Source organism: Rhinolophus ferrumequinum, chromosome 22 (assembly GCF_004115265.2).
Source record: "Rhinolophus ferrumequinum isolate MPI-CBG mRhiFer1 chromosome 22, mRhiFer1_v1.p, whole genome shotgun sequence".
NCBI classification, from domain to species: Eukaryota; Metazoa; Chordata; class Mammalia; order Chiroptera; family Rhinolophidae; genus Rhinolophus; species Rhinolophus ferrumequinum.
The window spans coordinates 2,045,131-2,063,647 of record NC_046305.1 but is presented as its reverse complement, the minus strand read 5'-3'; the positions used below and the strand labels follow the sequence as shown (position 1 = coordinate 2,063,647).

Sequence of the window (18,517 nt, the reverse complement as noted above, 5' to 3'; positions counted from 1 at the left end):
AGAAAGAAGACTTAGAACACCACCAATTTTATTGTTTGCCATCATTCTGACATGTATGTTGTTGTGAACTCCAAACATTAAGGCTTTTTTTAAAAATAACCTTACAAATTACAAAATACACACCTAGGGTTCTTGTAAAGCTTAGCATAGCTAATTTTTCTAATTGCAATGCTAGTATTTCTTGTCTTTTTCACTACATACCTTAAATATATGCAGACCAGGGCTTCTCAACCATGGCACTATCAAACACAAGGAATGGGATAAGTTTTTGGTGTGTCCTGTGCATGCAGGATGTTGAGGAGCACCCCTAGCCTCTACCTACTACATGCCAGGAGCATCCTGGCCATCCAAAATGTCTCCAGACACTGCCGAATTGCCCCAGTTGAGAAGCACTGTCTAACTTCAGATACAAAAGCTTATCCTTAAGTGCTTTTGCAATGATAACACTTTAATCTTCAGTGTTTCCTTTTCTTCTTTCTTAACCAATAGATCTGGCCAAATAAATGGAGAGCTTCATATTTTAACTTTTCACACACACCCTCCTAAAATTGTATTTTTTTGGCCTCATTCTTAGGTCTAAGCAGTTACTGATGTATTATGGAAATAGGTCTGTGCACAAAGTGGTAGGAAGAGAGATACATCCTTGAAAAAGTGTCAAAATTTCTGTAGATAACACCATAAATAATCCACACAACTCGACAAGCATTTATTAAACACCTACTGTGTGCTCAGCACCATACTAGGCACTAGGGGGGTGCAGAGATACAATGTAAAATTATTCCTGCCCTCAAGGAGCTTACAATTTAATTTTGGAAATAAATACAAATGTGAAACTACATTACAGACCGCTAGGAAATAATTACAAAGCAACATGGACCACAGCAGAAATTCAAAGGATCAGTGCTGAGGCAGAGAAAAAGGTTGGTGTTAGTGTGAGGTGAGGTCAGTCAGGGATCGCTCACTCAGAAGATATGAAGGAAACTAGGCTTTGAAGGTAGTGAACAGGAGCTGGGGCCAAAGCAATCTAAGCAAAAGGAATAGCAAGGGAAAGGCACAGAGGCTAGGGCTTCTAAGACAGTAGTGGAAGGCCACAAGAAGTGTGAATGTGAGGACTGAGAGTAAGTATGCTGGGCAATGAGGCTGAGGCAGATTAAGCATGGAGGGCAAAGTAACAGAGAACTTGGAACATCATGGTGCTGATTGCAATTATATGCTGTTTTCTTGAATGAAAGTGAGACATCATGAAAATGGAGTTTGAGAAGGGTCATCTTTGATGCAAACAAGATGGGGATCTCGAGAGCAAGGAGACTGGAAAGAAAGAAGTACAATAACCTGGGCCCTAGAGAATATGGATCTGCATGGAGGACTACGAAGGGATGGCAGAAATGTAAACGACCTAGACTCAAGAAGAAAACTAAGAATTGGAACAACTTAGCAAGATTTGAGGCATGGAGAATGGAAAGCAGAACGAACAAGACTAAAAGGCAACTCCAAGACAGGCATAAGAAACAAAGGGAAGTGAGGGTCAAGGAATTAGCAATGATGCCTATTTAAAAGGAAAATGGGGGTAGTGGGACAACAGTGATGAGTTCTGTTTTCAAATACCAAGTTGTATAGGGAGCTGTGGAAAAGTTGACAAGTCAACAGACAACACACAGGGAGGGAAATGTTAAGTTACTGAAATATAGAAGGTAAGTGTTAATCAAAATGGATACATATGAGTATTAAAAAAAGTGGTGAATAAAATGAAGATATAGGGATTATTCTTAGAGCATAGCAGGAAAAAACAAATAAAGAAAATCTAGAAATTGGAGAAAATGACCAAAAACGATATCACAAGCCAAAGAAGACAATTCTTGAGACACGGGGGAAATTCAATAATATGAAATACAGATCTAGAAAGACAAGAACTAAGAAAAGGCATTAACATTTATCCACTGGTGGCTCTGAGGACATTTCAATGGCGTGCTGTTAAGCCAGTTAAGGAGAAGTTTCTAGAATAGATTAATGAAGACATGGATGGAACATGGATGACTCGTTTAAAATCGCATGACTGATACAAGAAATAGAATGGCACAAGGAACTGGGCAGTAAATGGAAGATTTTCCACATTTGATGCTATTGATGAACTTACTGTTGTCATTCTAATTGTGCATCCATCTGGCCTGCTGCATGGAGACCTCATTTCCCTCCCTGGGGCAGTTTACAGAGAAATGTATTTGAATCTGTAAGTTATTGCTTTATCCTCCCAGTTATTCTTTTAAACATGTTTTACTTACACAAGTTAGTTTTCTAGTACTACAAAGCATCAAAAGTATCAACATTTAAAGGTGTAATTATAAACAAAAATGACATTCTCAACCAATCTCCCAGTAATGGTAATGGACTTCCTACTGCACATCCCGGTCCCCAGCACCTCCTGTAAGTAGGGGTGCGTAACTGTGAAACGGCAGGCCAGGGTTACGGTGTCATCAGGCTGACGGCAAAAGCTTAGCTCTGCTCCCTCACGTAGAGCTGTGCGATCACGGTAAGCTCAGTCAGCTCCCTAAGCCTCAGTTTCCTTGTCTATAAAATGGGGGATGTAACAATATCTATCACAGCTTAACACAAGGTTTGGTACACAGCACGTGCTCAATAAATACCAGCCATTATTCTCTAGAGCTGCAGAACCAAGAGTGACGCTAAGTGCTCCGTGTGGGAGCCAGCCACATCCTGGCACTGCCACCTTGCTCCAGGGAGGAACCACTTTTATCTTTCCAGGTCCTAAAACGAGAAGGTGAGGATGCGAGAAGACAGTACTGGTGGACAGTTCATATCAGATTAAGAACAGAAAAACAGAACCTGCAGGATAAAGGAACTTGGTGCATTTCTGATAGCAGCTCAAAACAAGGTCAGAGAGACCGATCAACAGCCGAAGTGTGAGAACTGGAGTGCCCCATGCAGACAACAGCCTTTTCTACCGTCTTACGCTACTGGGCCATTTCTGTAGGTGTGTTGAGTCACCCGTGACAGTCAGTCTTTTCTCACATTCACCCAACCCAGTAAAACACTGATCTTTCTGGTCTTATCTTCTTTCCTGAGTTTCTGCCAGATGCTTAGTAATATTCTGAGATTTAAGTAATCTGGCCACACTTTACTGAGTCAAGAGATGTTAGCAGGTACATCTAGTTATTTCAAATGTTGCTCTGCTCAGAGCTTTCACTAGTATAGCAGACAAGTGTTCCTCTAGACCACATGGGAGAAGGATATGTTTACGTGTGCGTGCACACACACATATTCTCCCTGACAATGTGCCCATCCTATGTAATGTTTGCATTATTAGTATCTTACAGAGGGTAAGGCACAACTGAAGCAGAGAGCAAGGATCTAGAGACAACCAGATTTATTAGTTTCTGGTTACTGGAAAGTTCAAATACAAATGAATTACGAATGGTAATCTAAAGGTGGGGGGGGGGGGAGAGAAAGGGAAGGGAGAATAAGCACCATATTGAAGACGATAACCAGGGAAACCAGGATGACAAACGACAAGTGGGTACCAATAACTCAACAGGTATAGTTAACGTTGATAGTGTTAGTGGTGAAGGTGGCCCAAAGAGGGGTAGACAAAGCATGTCAAGAGGAAGGAATTTATGATCCAAAAGGTAGACCTCTATGATGTGAAAATTTATGACTGATTTTTAAAAACATCAAATATAAAATACCTTGATTAATAAGTGTTGTCTCTGTTCAGAATATTCACAGTGCGAAGTTATGCAAGTTCTCTTGGAGTTTTCATCAGAAAGTATATTATATTGTTCTGAACAGGATTAATGGAATCAATTAATTCCAAGTATGAAAGGTGACTCTGGAAATAGGCAAGTTACTCAATTCCAAATCTGGTGAACAAGTGGGTAATCAAACAGTCAGAAATAAGATGTGACTCAAGACTACTGTAGCACTTTCATGCATGGTTTAGTAAATGGGAGTTCTGAGTGTCCCCAATACGTGAGACAGTGGTAGCACTACTGGAATAGTCACAAATACCCAACTAAAAGTGTGTGCAAGCTCTGGCATATGACTGCAGAACCAGCCTCATTATTTCAGTGTCCCCTGGAGTTTCACTGAAAGCCTCAAAGATGGAATATGGTCCTGGTGTTGATGCGTTTCATAGTCTGCTTGATTGCTGATGGCACGTGCCAGAATTCAGAATGAGGAACAGGGAGGTGAAGTACTCGACATAACCACTGTGGATATAAAAAGCCAACAGCAAGAAACAGGGAGAATGATGAGTGAGGTGTTGAGGCCACCTAAAGAGGGGCCAGGGCAATGACAAGAGTGACAAGCCATCCAGTCGGGATTCGTGCAGACGGGTCAGAAGCTGAGCGATCCTGTGATGGGCCAACAGGGATGAGTACACGCTCTGTAAGGATTTCTATTTCTTCTTCAAGCCCCCGTCTCCACTTTCTCCCACGTGATGCCCCAAGTAGGAGAGTGTGAACACCTCCATGGGCCAGAGCACAATGGGAGGGTGGACAGGAGAGCCAGTGTCACCAGCAGAAGGTACAGCCATCCAAACTCCGGACAGGGGGCTGCCACCACTCCCTTTTCTCCGCACACTCCCACAATCATCACTAAGGTGTCCACTCCCTTGCTGATGCGGGCTCTGGGCCTGGGGTGGTGAAGGGGACGTGTGGATACTCAGTGACTCAGTGGCGTCAGTGAGGTGGGGATGTGAAGAAAAATGCTGGAGTGCTGTTAAAAATACAGCATTCTGAGTCTGCGTAGGAATATGGATTTCCACTATCAGGAACGTTAGGATAAAACACACACTTAAACATAAACACATCAAGTGCTTGTAAGAACTTCCATAGAACTAGGATCTTAGAAAGCTAAGTACAAACTAAGTCTCTCACACAGAGGCTGCTTCGAACTCTAAAGCATCTTCTTAGATTGATCAGGGGCACAAGCGCTCCTTTGGGGAGAAACAGGCGCACAGGAGAGGGGAACTCAGAGAACTAGGGGCAGCCTCTTGCAAACCTACAGCTACTCACCCAAAAGATAGAGTTCAGTGCGTCGGCTGCACAAGCAACTCGCCCTAACGCTGTTACCAGCTTCTAAAGGCTACACCAGGACACAGGAGCTCCACTCCACCAGACACCTCAAGAGGCTGTCACACCAATGAACCTGCATCAAGGCACTGGGCCCAAACTACTCTGAGCCATTCTGACCGCCACCACTCCTGGCTCTGACCCTATGGAAGGTTGCAACGATGACAAACTTTCTGCCTTTTTACTATACTGAAAGATCTCTCACCAGCATGTGGTTTCTCGAATACTGGATAACGCCCAAACTATGACTCAAGTTTTTCCCTAAACTCCTGCAGATTCAGATTTTTCTCCACTGTGGACTCGATGATGTCGAATGAGACTTGACCTCTGAATGAAGGCCTTCCCACACTCATTACACTGATAGGGCTTCTCCCCTGTGTGGATTCTCAGATGCTGAATGAGGCCAGTGTTCCCATTGAAAGCCTTCCCACATTCTTTACATTTGTAGGGTCTCTCCCCAGTGTGAATTCTCTGGTGTTCAATCAGGCCCGACTTCTGACTAAAGGCTCTCCCACACTCATTGCACTTGTAGGGCTTCTCCCCAGTGTGGCTCCTTTGATGGCCAATGAGGTGTGAGCTCCGCCTGAAGGTTTTCCCACACTCATCACACTCATAGGGCTTCTCCCCAGTGTGGATCCTCTGATGGCCAATGAGGTGAGAGCTGTGACTGAAGGCTTTCCCACACTCAGTGCACTCATATGGCCTCTCCCCACTGTGGATGCGCTGGTGCAGGATCAGGCCCGCGCTCTGACTGAAGGCCTTCCCGCACTGACTGCACTGGTAGGGCTTCTCCCCAGTGTGGATCCGCTGGTGCAGGATCAGGCCTGTGTTCTGACTGAAGGCCTTCCCGCACTCCTTACAGTGATAGCGCTTGACTTTGTTGTGGATATCCTGATGGGAGAGAAGGGCTGACCTGTAACTGAAGGCTTTCCCGCACACATTACACTGATAGGGCTTCTCCCCGGTGTGGATTCTCCAGTGGCGGACAAGGCCTGAGCTTTGAGCAAAGCTCTTCCCACATTCGTCACATTTATGTCGTCTCTCTTGGGTGGCATTTGCCCGCTGCCTCTCTACTCTGCTGCCCAGAAGGTCTCGGGCTTCTCCATGCTCAAGAGCCCCGGTAACATCCCCATTGCATCTGGCAGCTGTCTCTCCATGTGGCTGGACTCCGGCTGATGCTACCTGTTTTGAAGCTAATTCCCTGTTCTCACTTCTGGTTTCACCACCTGAAATAAAAAACGTAATAAATAAACATTAAGCCAGTTTCACTTCCTGTTCTTTACGTCAGGAGAAAGGAATTAAAGAGAAGAGAAAAGGAAAAGACACAGGGAACAGCTATAAATCAACGTAAAGCTTCCGTCTGTCTCCAGAATGCTTTCCTAAACTGGGACAGGAGCAGAGCACAGTACCACTGGCCAACTGGGGAAGAAGTGCCTCGAAAGAGGGTTATTGGAATGGGGACTAACTAACATGTGGAAGGGATCAGCCAAGGAGAAGTGGAAGTTGGGGAGTGAGAAGGAGTATAGAACTGTTGACAGATCTAATGAGTGGGACAGAAATGGAAAAAAGCCCCAACAGCCATTAAAAGGGAGGAGCACAATGCTCCTGAGAGAAATCTCTATGAAGATCTTATGGGGCCTTGGGAGCAGAAGAATCACGTGAGAGAAATAAAAGATTTCAATGTCCAATCGGCAAACAGACCAATACCCAGGCACAAACATAAGGTCAGTCAGTCCTGGACTGGAGAATAGAAGTTTCATTTTAGATCTCAAGAAATCTCAATACTGTGTTTCTCTGTTGGGTCCTGAGTTAAAACTCAACTATGTCTTTCAGAAAGTTCACCGACAAGGGCACATAACAAACAAACAAACACCTTAAGTGATAATAACTGGAGCTCTCCTCACCCAGGGAGAACATGTTTCTGTAATTCTCTGTCCTGTTATCTCTCCTCAGATCCTTCTGTGATGGATCAAGAAGCCACTCCTCTCGAATTAGGGACACAGCCATGTCTTCAATCTTCTCCAGAGTCTGAAATAAAACAAGATCCTCACTGGGGGACTGGGGCTGTTCCATAGCTCAAACCCAGAATGTCCGAGATCCCGCAGGGTTGGAGAGGATCTAAACGTGGGAATGTACTGGGTAAAGGGATCGGAATAGCTGGAAAAAAGGGGAAAATGACAAGACTTATTGGGGGAAATTAAGGGCCGAGCTGTCTCCAGTCAAAGGAACCTGGGGCAGGCTCTTGGGTGAGTACTGCTACATGGGCTGGATGCTGCAAACACTACCAAGGACAGCTATGTGGTTTCTGAGAAGGGCACAACTCACCTGAAAACCTGCTGTTAGAAGTGTAGCTGTCATCTGGTCTCCAGGACTTCCGTTCTGGGAAGGGGTGGGACTCGGAGAAGTGGACAGAGCTGCGAGGGAAGAAGGGAGGTAGGAACGAGACCAGCCTTGTTCTGTGGTTGTGGGAGCCAGCAGTATGCATGCCAGAGGTTTGATGTGAGCCGCTGGGGTCTTGGGTCCTGGGTCCCTACCTATGGCTGTCCACAAAATATCCACGTGCCAATGTCCACCAGCCTTAAGTTACACGTCCAAATATAAAGACTACTGGTTACCTATCAGGAATCGTTTTTTAGTTTTTTCTCTACCACCAAAGGTATATTCTATCCTTGTGCTCGTTACAGTATTTCTTTAGGTCCCAATCTATCGCTACGAACAACACTGCCTTTCGGAAATGTCTATCAGGACTTCCAGGACCTGCTTCCTCCAGATAACAGGCAGCAAAATACCAAGGCAACAGGCCTTAGAATGTCAGACAAGAATTATACTAACAATTGAAAATGTTTCTAAGCTGCTTCTTTAGCAGTATTAAAAACCCACTTATCTACAAAAACCCACACATAAACAAAAAATAAGAAATGTAGGGCAAGTATGAGATGAGACTAGAACATCTTGTTCTGTAAGAAAGTAAGTTCTCAATGAGGAGGAAATGTCAAAAGGACATAGGAGCCAAATGGAAGGGTCCTTCTCTGGCAGAGCTGAGGCAATTTAAACATCAAAATAAAGATAGTAACAGAATATTTATGGAATAAAATAAGAATTTATGAGTCCATACTGATTAGCGAAAAATAATAATCATAAAGTGGGGGAGAAGGGAACATCTCCATTACAATAAACAAATAAATGTAGAAGGAATGACAGTTAGAAAATTATCATTTCGTAACGGTCTTAGTAATCACTGATTCGGTCAAGAAGCATCAATAAACACTAAAACTATGTTTTGGTTTAGCAACAAAAGTCTGATGTGTAGAAGGATATTTGCAGACTCAAGAGTATCTCCCCACAGATTACTTATTAATTACAAAGAGAAAAACAGTAACTTTACAACAACAATTAACCCAGCAAGAATAACCTTAAACAAGTCATTAAAGGTACCATCACCACCAACAGGACAATTCCTGCTGCCTCCCTGAGAAGGACACAACGTCACTTCGGGGTGGGTGGTGGGGGCTTCTGCCAAATACACTTGAATCTAAACATGAGGAAACATCACACAATCCCAAATGGCAGCCACTTTACAAAATAACTGACCTGTACTCTTCAAAAATGTCAAAATCATGAAGGCAAAGAAAGGCTGAGGACTGTTCCAAATGAAAGGAGAATAAAGAGACATGACAGCTAATCGCAGAGTGCTGTCGTGGCCGGCACCCTGGACAACACTGCTGGGACAATAGGCAAATAGGAACAGAGCTGTGGGCGAGGTCAGTGCGCACCAGTGAGATGCCTCCTGCCTGGGATGGAAATGCCATTGTTTGAGGAAACATACTGAAATATTTACAAATAAAGTCACGTGATAGTACCAGCAAAACCCCAAAAACACCTTGTTGGAAATACATCAGGGTAACAAGTATGTGTCAATATGAACAAACCCTCAAATTCTTTCATTTGCTCGTGAGTTACCACTGAGACCAACAGTCTGTGTATGAAGCCTGGATAAACATTTAGGGAAGACCTTGTGACTGATTCTCCAAGACCCGACAGGCGTCCCGGATGTCCTCCTTCCCTTCCTACGCCCTCCTCACCAGTGACGTCTGGCTGCTCACCTCTGTCACGTGGCCCCAGGAGGCCTGGAGGTGCATGCTGGGCCGCCACAGGCTGCAGTTGAGCATCTGGTGCCGACTCTGAGCGCGTCACCTCCTTCCAGAGGACCCTGTGTCCATGTGCACGAGCGGGGACCTGGAAGCAGTGGGACAGTTGTATCACAGAAGTCTCTCTGAGAAATCAGCTGACTGATGTAGGAGGACCAAGAGCACATCTACGGGGACACGTGCTTGGGAAAGGAAGCAGCAGACCTCCTTCACTTCCTGACGCAACTGGGTCCTGTGCACCCAGGGCGGGGGCCTGAGGCAGAGGCGGGAACAAAGCAGTGCTGCTTGAGGGACACCTGACAATCAACAGAAAACCCGACCTGTGGTCTCAGATCTGTCTGTAACTTCTGGGTGCCCCTGAAAGAATCATTTAAACTCTACGCATCAGTTTTGCATCTGGCAAACAGAGACAATAATACAGTGCAGGGATGCTATGAGGATAAGAAATGGATTCATATCCACAAAAAGAACTCTGCGAATACAAGCCCTAAGACACTGCAGCTCTTTCCATCCTCCTCCAACAGCAACTCATGCTCAGCAGTTCCTCTCCTCCGTGGTTCCAGCATCCCTCCACCCAGCCTCAAGGACCCCCACGTTGCAGCATGCACACCCCTCCTACTTACTGGCCGTCCTAGTATATCAATCTGCCTGTCCAGGTCCTCCAGGAGGGTCACCACCTCCTCCCCGCTGTCCAGCTGATGCTCCTTAACCAGGGCCTGGAGCTCCCCGGGCAGGATGCTCAGGAACTGCTCCAGCACCAGCAGCTCCACCATCTGCTCCTTGCTGTGCAAATCGGGCCGCAGCCACTGATGACAGAGCTCCCGGAGCTGGGCCAGCGCCTCGCGGGGCCCCGGAACCTCCTGGTAGCAGAGCTGCCGGAAGCGCAGGCGGGACAGCTCTTGGTCAGCGGGATGCTTCCCATGCCGACTAGGCTCCGGGGTCCAGCCGTGATCTTCCTCTACCTTGACGATCACAAGGTCCTCTTCAGGAGCCCGGTCTGCTGGGGAGGGAGCTAAAGGCTTTCTTGACTCAGCAGCCATGTAGGGCCGGAAAAGCTCAGGAGGCTCGTTTCTATCACCTTTACCTCCTTAAGAGAAGAACCTTCCGAGGGCCTCTTCTTTAAGGGTACTTCTTTAGGAAGAGAAAATGACAGCATTAGGGACGTCAGAGGTCACAGTATTTACTACGATGTCTCAAAAGTTCCCTACCAGGACACAGACTTCATGGCTCTGTCATTCACGAGAGCCTGCCTACTCTTTCAGAAGTGACTCTGTACCTCCTCAGGCCAAAGCCATCTGGGGAATAACCCCTTTCCTGTTTTCTCTCCTTGGGCATGGGGAACATGGTTAAACAAAGTCAGGAAATCAGGCAGATGCATCTAATTGAAATCCTGCGTGTCACCTTGGCTGGTCTTCAGAGCTGCCAATTTTCTGTACTGTTTCTACACATTTCACCTCTCAGCCTGTCCTGCTCTCAACAGATTAGACTAATTGCCACATTTTCTACCTCAAGGTGCTGTCGAGTACTGTGTGAGTACTCCCGTCTTCTCCACCTAACACTCATTATCCTGCCTGTGCTCCCCATCTCCCCGCTGTCTCACGGCCAACTGCCTCTACTATTGAGCTCATCTTGAGCTCTAGAATCCTGGTTGGAGCACGCGTCCCGCACCTCCAAGGACCCCGGATGCCCCACCATCACCTGTATCTTTTATCTTATTGATAGACTCCAAGAACATCAGAGGACCATTATTGACAATACCTAACAGAGAACACATCTGTACTTGTTGAAGAGTGAGGTTCAGATACAAGACCTGAGGTCCAAAGACTTCGATTACAGGGTCCATTTCTTTGTGGGTTATGTGACTCTGGCTTTTATCTGCTATTAGACACATCTCTTGCCTGTAGTCGCAGAGGTAAGCGGTCTTCTTGCCTCTGGGTAGCTTTTATCCTGTCTGTGTTCCACAAAGCTGCCTGCTGTAGTTTGAATTCTGTCCTCCAAAAACATATGTTGCGGTCATGACCTCTGGTACCTGTGAATGTGGCCTTATTTGGAAATAGGGTCTTTGCAGATGTGATCAAGTTAACATACTGGAAGAGGTTATACTGGAATCAGGTGCTGGGCCCCTTATCCAATACAAGTCGTGCACTTTTAAGAAGAGAGACACAGAGATCAACACACACAAAGAGAAGGCTATATGAAGACACAGAAGAGGGCTAAGTGACTATAGAGGTAGAGCGGAGTTATACATCTGCAAGCCAAGCAATGCCAAGGACAGTCAGTGAACGACCTGAAGCTAGGAAAACATGGCTCTGCCCACATCCTGATTTTGGACTCTGGCCTCTGTAACTGTGAGAGAATAAATTTCTGTTGTTAAGCTCCCCAGTGATGGTTTGTTACAGGAGCCCTATGAAACTAATATACCCCTAGAGACACTGTTTTAACAAACATGTAACACAACTCAGCTCCTTAAAATCTTTCTACAGGACACCCAACTGTTTAGCATGGTATGCAAGGCCCTTTCTGATATGTGAACCTACCTAGCTTTATCTGCTATAAACTCACCTTCATACAGCCTTTTCTGAATGCAGCTTTCTCACACCTGGATTCTGCTGCAGAACTCTTTACTCTAGCTCAGTGGTTCTCACCCTAGGGCAATTTTGCCCACGTCGCCCAGGGACATTTGGCAATGCCTGGAAACATTTTTTGTTGTTACAAGTGAGGGGAAAGGGTACTACTAGTATCTAGTGGGTAGAGACCAGAGATGGTATTAAACATCCTACAATGCACAGCAAAGAACCATCTGGCCCAAAGTGTCAACACCAAGGCTGATAAATCCAGGTGTAGCTAAAACCATTCAACTCTAACTTCAAAGTCTCAGCTTACCTGTCACCCTTTTCCACGAGGTCTTCTCTGTTGCCCCTACCCTGTACTCTGCCCCCTACCCCCCCGCCCCCAAGCAGATTAAGGTGCTTGTTCTTGCAAAGGTATTTTTTACATGGTCCAAATACTGGCTTTATCACATTGTGTAGAGCACGGCACATGTCTGACCATGGCCATGGTTTTCTTGCAAATGCTTGCTTGTGACAGTGACCTGTTTCTTTTTTTAAGCAGGGAAGTTATATTACATGTTTGTATGCCACAAAGATCACAGTAACAGCACTGTAGACAGTGGTTTGGAGAAAAACACAACTGAAGGTGGCATAGCAGATAACCAAGAAAAACATAACCAAAGGCAGCGCACCCAAAAGCAGTTAGCAAGAGATGCCAACATCAAGACAAAAGCAGAGACCTAGGTATAATCCACAGAGGGAAAGAAGAGATAAGAACTTAGAAGGAAAATCAGATTACATATAGTTCCTGACATACATCTTTGAAACAGTACCTCTATCTTTCAGAGTATTTGGGGGGAAGGCAGGAAGAGGTTGGTTCCTAGTCTCTACAATCTAATGAAAACACAGAAAAAAGCGCATAGGCACAAAAGTTTATATTCAATTTCAGCAGAGTTCACCCATCCAAGAACTCCAGGAGGGTTAAGAACCCTTACGTGAAGAGTGTAGAGAGAAAAGGAAGAGAATTTGAAAATTGTCTTTAAAATTAGCCAAGGTTGGGAGCAATAGTTTGGGGAGTAAGCCACAGATAGGAAGAACCAAGAGACAAGAAGTAAGGTTAAATATGGTGATTAACATCAGAGGGTTTAATTCATGGATGATGACTTTACAGAGAAGAGAGGGGATTCCCTGGAGTAGTGAAATTTGAGGGAAGAGTGAATTTGGGCACGAGGTTGAGAGTCAGTGGAGTGTTTGAGACAAGGGGTAATCATTTTTGTTTTGAACAGACAGAATTAACTTCCATGGTTTTTAAATAATTTATTTTATAAATCAATGAAAATTTAATAAGTTCTTAAATTTTCTTAAAACAGCAACTTATAGTTTAAACACTTAAAAGGTCATTACCATGAGACATGCATTCTAAGCTCTAATTGCTTAGAATGTGATATTGCAGTCATAGTTTTACCATGTTTTCTTATGAATTTCCTTAAAGTCAAGGCTCATCTTTAGCAAACAACAGCCATCTTCCATGTTAAACATCAATCCTCACCAATACCAGCTACAAAATCTAGCAGTGTCAAGTATGCACCATTCAAGAACTTTACATTGTTAGTATGTTAAAATGTTAAATTAATATGTTAACACCGTAACATTAAATAAAGTCTCAATAGTAAAACTTTGGGTTTGTTCATATTTTATACCAAATCAGCAAACAAGTCTTGTCCATTTCCCATCTTGATTCTTCTTTCTAGCAGCTAATTTTCCACTTTTTAGTCTCTTCCCTTTCCAGTCAGATGGTTTTTGACAATTACAACCTATAACTAACCAAGTACAAAATTAATCCACTATGTATCTTCTTCTGAAACAGTTTTGTGCATACACATCTGTTATATTGGTAAGCACCTTGTGGATAAAGACTGCTTCTTTCATTTTCTTTTAAGAATACCTAGTTGAGTTGATTGATTTAGGAAGTTAAAACAGTCAATCTTTAAGGCTTCTTCTGACCTCAAATGCTATAAATCCCGTGAACTATTGAAGGCACAACTCAACTTTCAACAGTATTATTTTTTCAGCAGTTGAAGAAACGTTTTCTTCTTGTAGACTAATTAGGTATAATTTGGGATGTTTGGGAACAGAAAATAAAACAAGATGTTTCCCAGGCTTTAAAGATCAAGAAAAGGTAGGTGAAGCAAATACTGTGCTTTATAGTTACCTCATTCTGCACAAGACGAACGTTTTAACATCTACCACATTTTACACTTAACTACAACAGAAATTCAAAATGTTTGCATTTGCTAAAACAATGATTACTGCACAAACATACTTAACTAATCAAACGGAAATAAGGATTGTTGAAATTTTGAGGTGCCAGCGGCAATCACCATTGCCTGACAAAAATTACTCATGTGTGACCCAAGTTTGGAAATAGATCTCCTCTGGAGGTCCCAGGCGTTTACTTCAATTAGGTTTCCTTTTTTAAAATTTATTTAGTTACTTATTTAAGTGTGTCTTTCCAGGACCCATCGACTCCAAGTCAGGCACCGTGTTCACCAGAAAATAAGACCGGGTCTTATATTAAGGTTTGCTCCAAAAGACGCATTAGAGCTCATGTTCAGTGGATGTCATCCTGCAAAATCATGCTAGGGCTTATTTTCCGGTTAGGTCTTATTTTCAGGGAAACACCGTAGTTGTTTCAATCCAGTTGTTTCAATCCAGCAGCTCACAGCCTCCCCAACGTGGGGCTTGAACCGGCAACCTTGTTAAGGGCACCGAACTTTCACCAAATGAGCTAACCGGTCGCCCCTACTTCAGTTAGTTTTAATAAACGAAGTAAAGTATTCTGAAGAAGGCTGAATTCTATATTACCCCGAAGTTGTCAAAAAAAATTTGGTACAGTTTTCCAGTCAACACACCACCATTTTCTGAATACACTACCAACAGCAGATTAAGCTAACATCAAAAACAAGGTTTCCATAGACGGGGGCTTCCAAAAGCAAACTCTGTCTTAAACAAACAAACAAAAACACCAACTATTGTGACGGAAATGCAAAACTGCTACATAAAAACAACTCAGATCGTGGAAACGGTTGTATAAACGATGACGTAGGAGCAGTTTTCTAATTCAAGACAAATAAGACGGACTGTAAATAAAACCACAAAAACATTAGCAATGAAGAAAACGAAGGTTTTCTCGCAAAAAGTTTGGGGACGCGAACACGGCCGCGCCGGCAACCACAGCACCCGCTGACGGTCCCAATAGCCCGGGCGCCCACCTGGATCGGGCCACCTCTCGGACTCTCAGGCTTGTCCCCAGCGGCGGCCTGCGCTGGCCACAAAGCACTCCCCTTCCTCAGGCCCCAAGCCCGAACAGTACTCACCGCGAGTTCCAGGCGCAGCCCGGGGTGGGGAAGAGAGGCTGCAGAGGGTGGACGCACCAGGAGGGAGGGCGGGGAGAGAAGGGGGCCACAGCTCTAATCCCACCAGGCCCCCAACTTCCAAACCAGCGGGAGGACAACACCCGCCAACACGCATCTTGCCCCAAAGGCACTTCCGGCAGCTCTCTAGGAATTCTGGCGGTCTGGAAGCTCTATGGTCGGCACCTCGGCCTCCTCCCGCGCCTGCGCATTGCGGGGTCGCGCGGCCTCAGGGCCCTGAGAACGTCCGAGCGCGCACTTTGGGAGTTCCCAGGATGCTGGTTAGCTGTGCTCGCGTCTGGCCTGGTTCGATGTCCCTACACTTCATTGTTCTTTTCATCAATTCAGTCCTCTCACAGACTGCACATTTTTTGATGAATTCCTGTTAATCATCGTTCATAGCTTTTTTTTTTTTAATCGCTATGTCTCCTAGTAATAGCTCACTTTGTTTGAAGACCTATGTTATTAGGTCTTCAAAAAAAAAAAAACAGATTGTAATTCAATATAAATTATTTTATAATCTTTACGTATTTCCCACCATTTCCTATCTTAATGAATTGCGACCTGAGTTTACAAAACCTACGTTTGCAGCTTAGCTTTTTACATGCTAAATCTATGACGTAAGCTTCAGTAGCTGACCCTAGTTTTAATGCCACAAAGTTGGGGAAACAAATCTGTTAACTCTTTCTATACCCGTTGTATTAAAATTCTAACTTTTCAGACTAAATAGGATTTCGGGGGTGGAGGTTGTGGAAAATGTCTTTTACTTTTGTTGTTTTGGTCCCACATTTTTATTTCTTTAGCACTGTCCCTAATTACCCATTTATTCTGAGTTCTCAGATGCTCCTGCAATCTTCACCTTAATTTCCCCTTTGTTTCTGCTGATAGCCACCACCGATATTTCTACCTATTCCCCAACCCTAACCCCAGAAACATCTTGTCCACCCACCAGAACCAAATCTTAGTAGTTTTGATTTTTTTTAAAGGGTTTTGTTATCTAATCGTCACAGTGAAACAAATAATATACATGGGGAAGTTTCAGTGCTTCTAGATTCTTTCAAAACATTTGAAGCTCATGGTACTCGTGTCATTAAATAAAGACCTTTGTTTCTGACACAGGAGTCTAGTGACTTCTGCCAGTATCCACGAAACTGTGGCAACTTAATTGTTAGCTTGCAAATATCTAACACCTTCATAATTCTTAACATGGGATCATCATTAAGTTTGGAGTGTGTCCATTTCCTTTACCAGCACAAGCACCACACAATTACGCATGTCTTTACACAGTTTTCTTCCAAGAAAAATGGCATATATATTGTTCCGATAATTTCATTGGTAATTTATCATTTTAATGGCTGGGTAGTATTCCATATTATAGGATGTGGCATATGCAAGTATTCTATTGATAAACATTTAGCTTTTCCCTTTCTTTCTAGAACTAGCGATCCTGCCTGCCTTTTACAATCCTCCAGACTGTCCCTCTCCCTAACCCCTAGTCACTGTCACATTCCCCCAGTACTCTCAAATCAAAAGACTTGTCTCATTGCTCCCTGCTCAATAGAAACACTGGTCTATTAGCTAACAACACATTTCTCCTTCTTCTCAGAATTTTATCGTTCTATTTAGCACTCACCACATTCTCAGCTACATTACTTGCTATTGTTTCATTTGCTCTTCAAATAGACTATACGCTTTCGGAGTTTAGGCGTCTAGTATTTATTCTGAGACCTCCCTCCCAGTTCCAGTACTTGGAGCCCTTTAAATTAGCAAGTATGCCACACTTTTCTGACAGGAAAAGTGGATTGACTTGTTTGTCAATTAGCTAAATGTAGTCAAGATGATTCACGTTCCCCCTTCTATTTTTAATTCCTTCCCCCTTGATCTGTCCTCGTTCATGGGAGTAAGTGCTTTTCAAGAGTCCGTCTGATGCTGGGTACCTATATGAAGTCAGGGATGAGAACCAATATGAAGCCCGTGATGACATCAGTCTTTCGCATTCTTCATGGTTTCTCCCTTACGTCCTGAACCTTACTTTGCTTCCCATGAGCTCCAGAAAAGCGACAGCTGGTTAATTAGTGTCATTTGTCTAACATGGATGAGAGTGATAGCAAATACGGAGAGGGGAGGAAAATGTCTAAAGAGTTCAGGTTTTTACTTGCACTCACACTCGTCACAACCACCCTATGAATTAGGCATCATATATTACCCTGATTTACACAAACGAGGACACCGAGGCTTATAGGGGTTAAAAATGCCCTAGGTCTTAACTGGGGCGTGGTGGAGCCAGAATTTGAACCCAGGTCTAAAGGATTCTAGCGCCGGCCCCCTTCAGCCATCTCACTCCGGGCCCTCAGTTTCTCTAAGGATCAGAGAAGCTTAAACCGGAGCCAATTTTCATCTCCCTTAGTCTAGGAGGTCCTACCAGGTCCCAGTGAGCAGGGACAGCCGGCGACCCCACGACGGGAGAACGTTCCTCGAGCCCGCCGGGATGGGACCAAGACCGCGACCGTCCAGCCGCGCCTCGCCGTCCGCGGTCGACCGGGGTGCTCTCTCTCCGGAGGCCTGTCCCCAGACACCGTCGGCCTCTTGTGGGATCCTGGAGGTTCCTGCAGGTCCGCGGTTGGTCGCCGAACCCGCTGCCCGATCCCCCACTGACCTACTCTTCCTCCAAGTCGGGGCCCTGGGTCCCTTCCAGGCGGGAACCCGGGTGTTTCCGGACCCGGGAAAGGCCGGCCCCCTTTCTCAGCGCTCTAGCTACCCCGAGTCACTTCCGGTCGCTAACGGTTCCGGAGCGCTTGGGGACAGAAGGGCTGGCGGGGAAGTTTCGGCGGGGGGCGGGGGACTGTGCTCCGCCGCTAAGGTTCGGGGTAGGTATTTAGGGAGCATTTCGGAATGGTGGTAATTGACGTTACACGAATTCTTTTGAAACACACAACGACAACAACGCAAGAGCGGATAGATGTCCGTTAGCCGATTTAAGTGCCTTTGAGCGGAAGACAGTGACGAACACCTACTGGTAGTGGCTGGGGCGACACTCACGCAGCACTTTCGGTGTGTCAAGCAACCCTCTGAGCTCATCTTCCACCGCGTCTTTTTGATCCAGTCCTTGAAACACAAGACCTTACAGTTCGTAACACATCAGATTCATGCCCACTGCGGAGACTGCAGGGTCGTTTGCAGAACGTCCCAAGACTGGGCACTTGATGGCAGTTAGAATGACAGCCCCCCACCTCCGAAAAGCCTTTTCTGACTAGTACCAGTACTAGTCAGTTTCATTTCCATTCATTGTTTACAGGGTTTGCACTCCAAATTCACCCTTT

At 44.9% G+C, this 18,517-nt stretch overlaps 1 protein-coding gene across 5 annotated transcripts; it reads right to left on the bottom strand.

Annotated features, from left to right (window-relative positions):
• Positions 1-5: 5 nt before the first annotated feature.
• On the bottom strand, positions 6-17,920 carry ZKSCAN8 (zinc finger with KRAB and SCAN domains 8). 5 transcript variants are annotated; one of them, XM_033093852.1, is made up of 6 exons: positions 17,620-17,920; positions 9,859-10,366; positions 9,191-9,323; positions 7,413-7,501; positions 6,992-7,115; positions 6-6,313 (listed from the first exon to the last, which is right to left on the bottom strand). In XM_033093852.1, the coding sequence occupies exons 2-6, from the start codon at positions 10,273-10,275 to the stop codon at positions 5,349-5,351; spliced, it is 1,728 nt and encodes a 575-aa protein (XP_032949743.1). In that variant the 5' UTR covers positions 10,276-10,366; positions 17,620-17,920; the 3' UTR covers positions 6-5,348. The 5 variants fall into 5 exon arrangements, with proteins under 5 accessions (XP_032949743.1, XP_032949746.1, XP_032949742.1 ...); XM_033093855.1 differs by having other exon boundaries at positions 9,859-10,363; XM_033093851.1 differs by lacking the exon at positions 17,620-17,920 and adding an exon at positions 15,162-16,811.
• Positions 17,921-18,517: the final 597 nt, after the last annotated feature.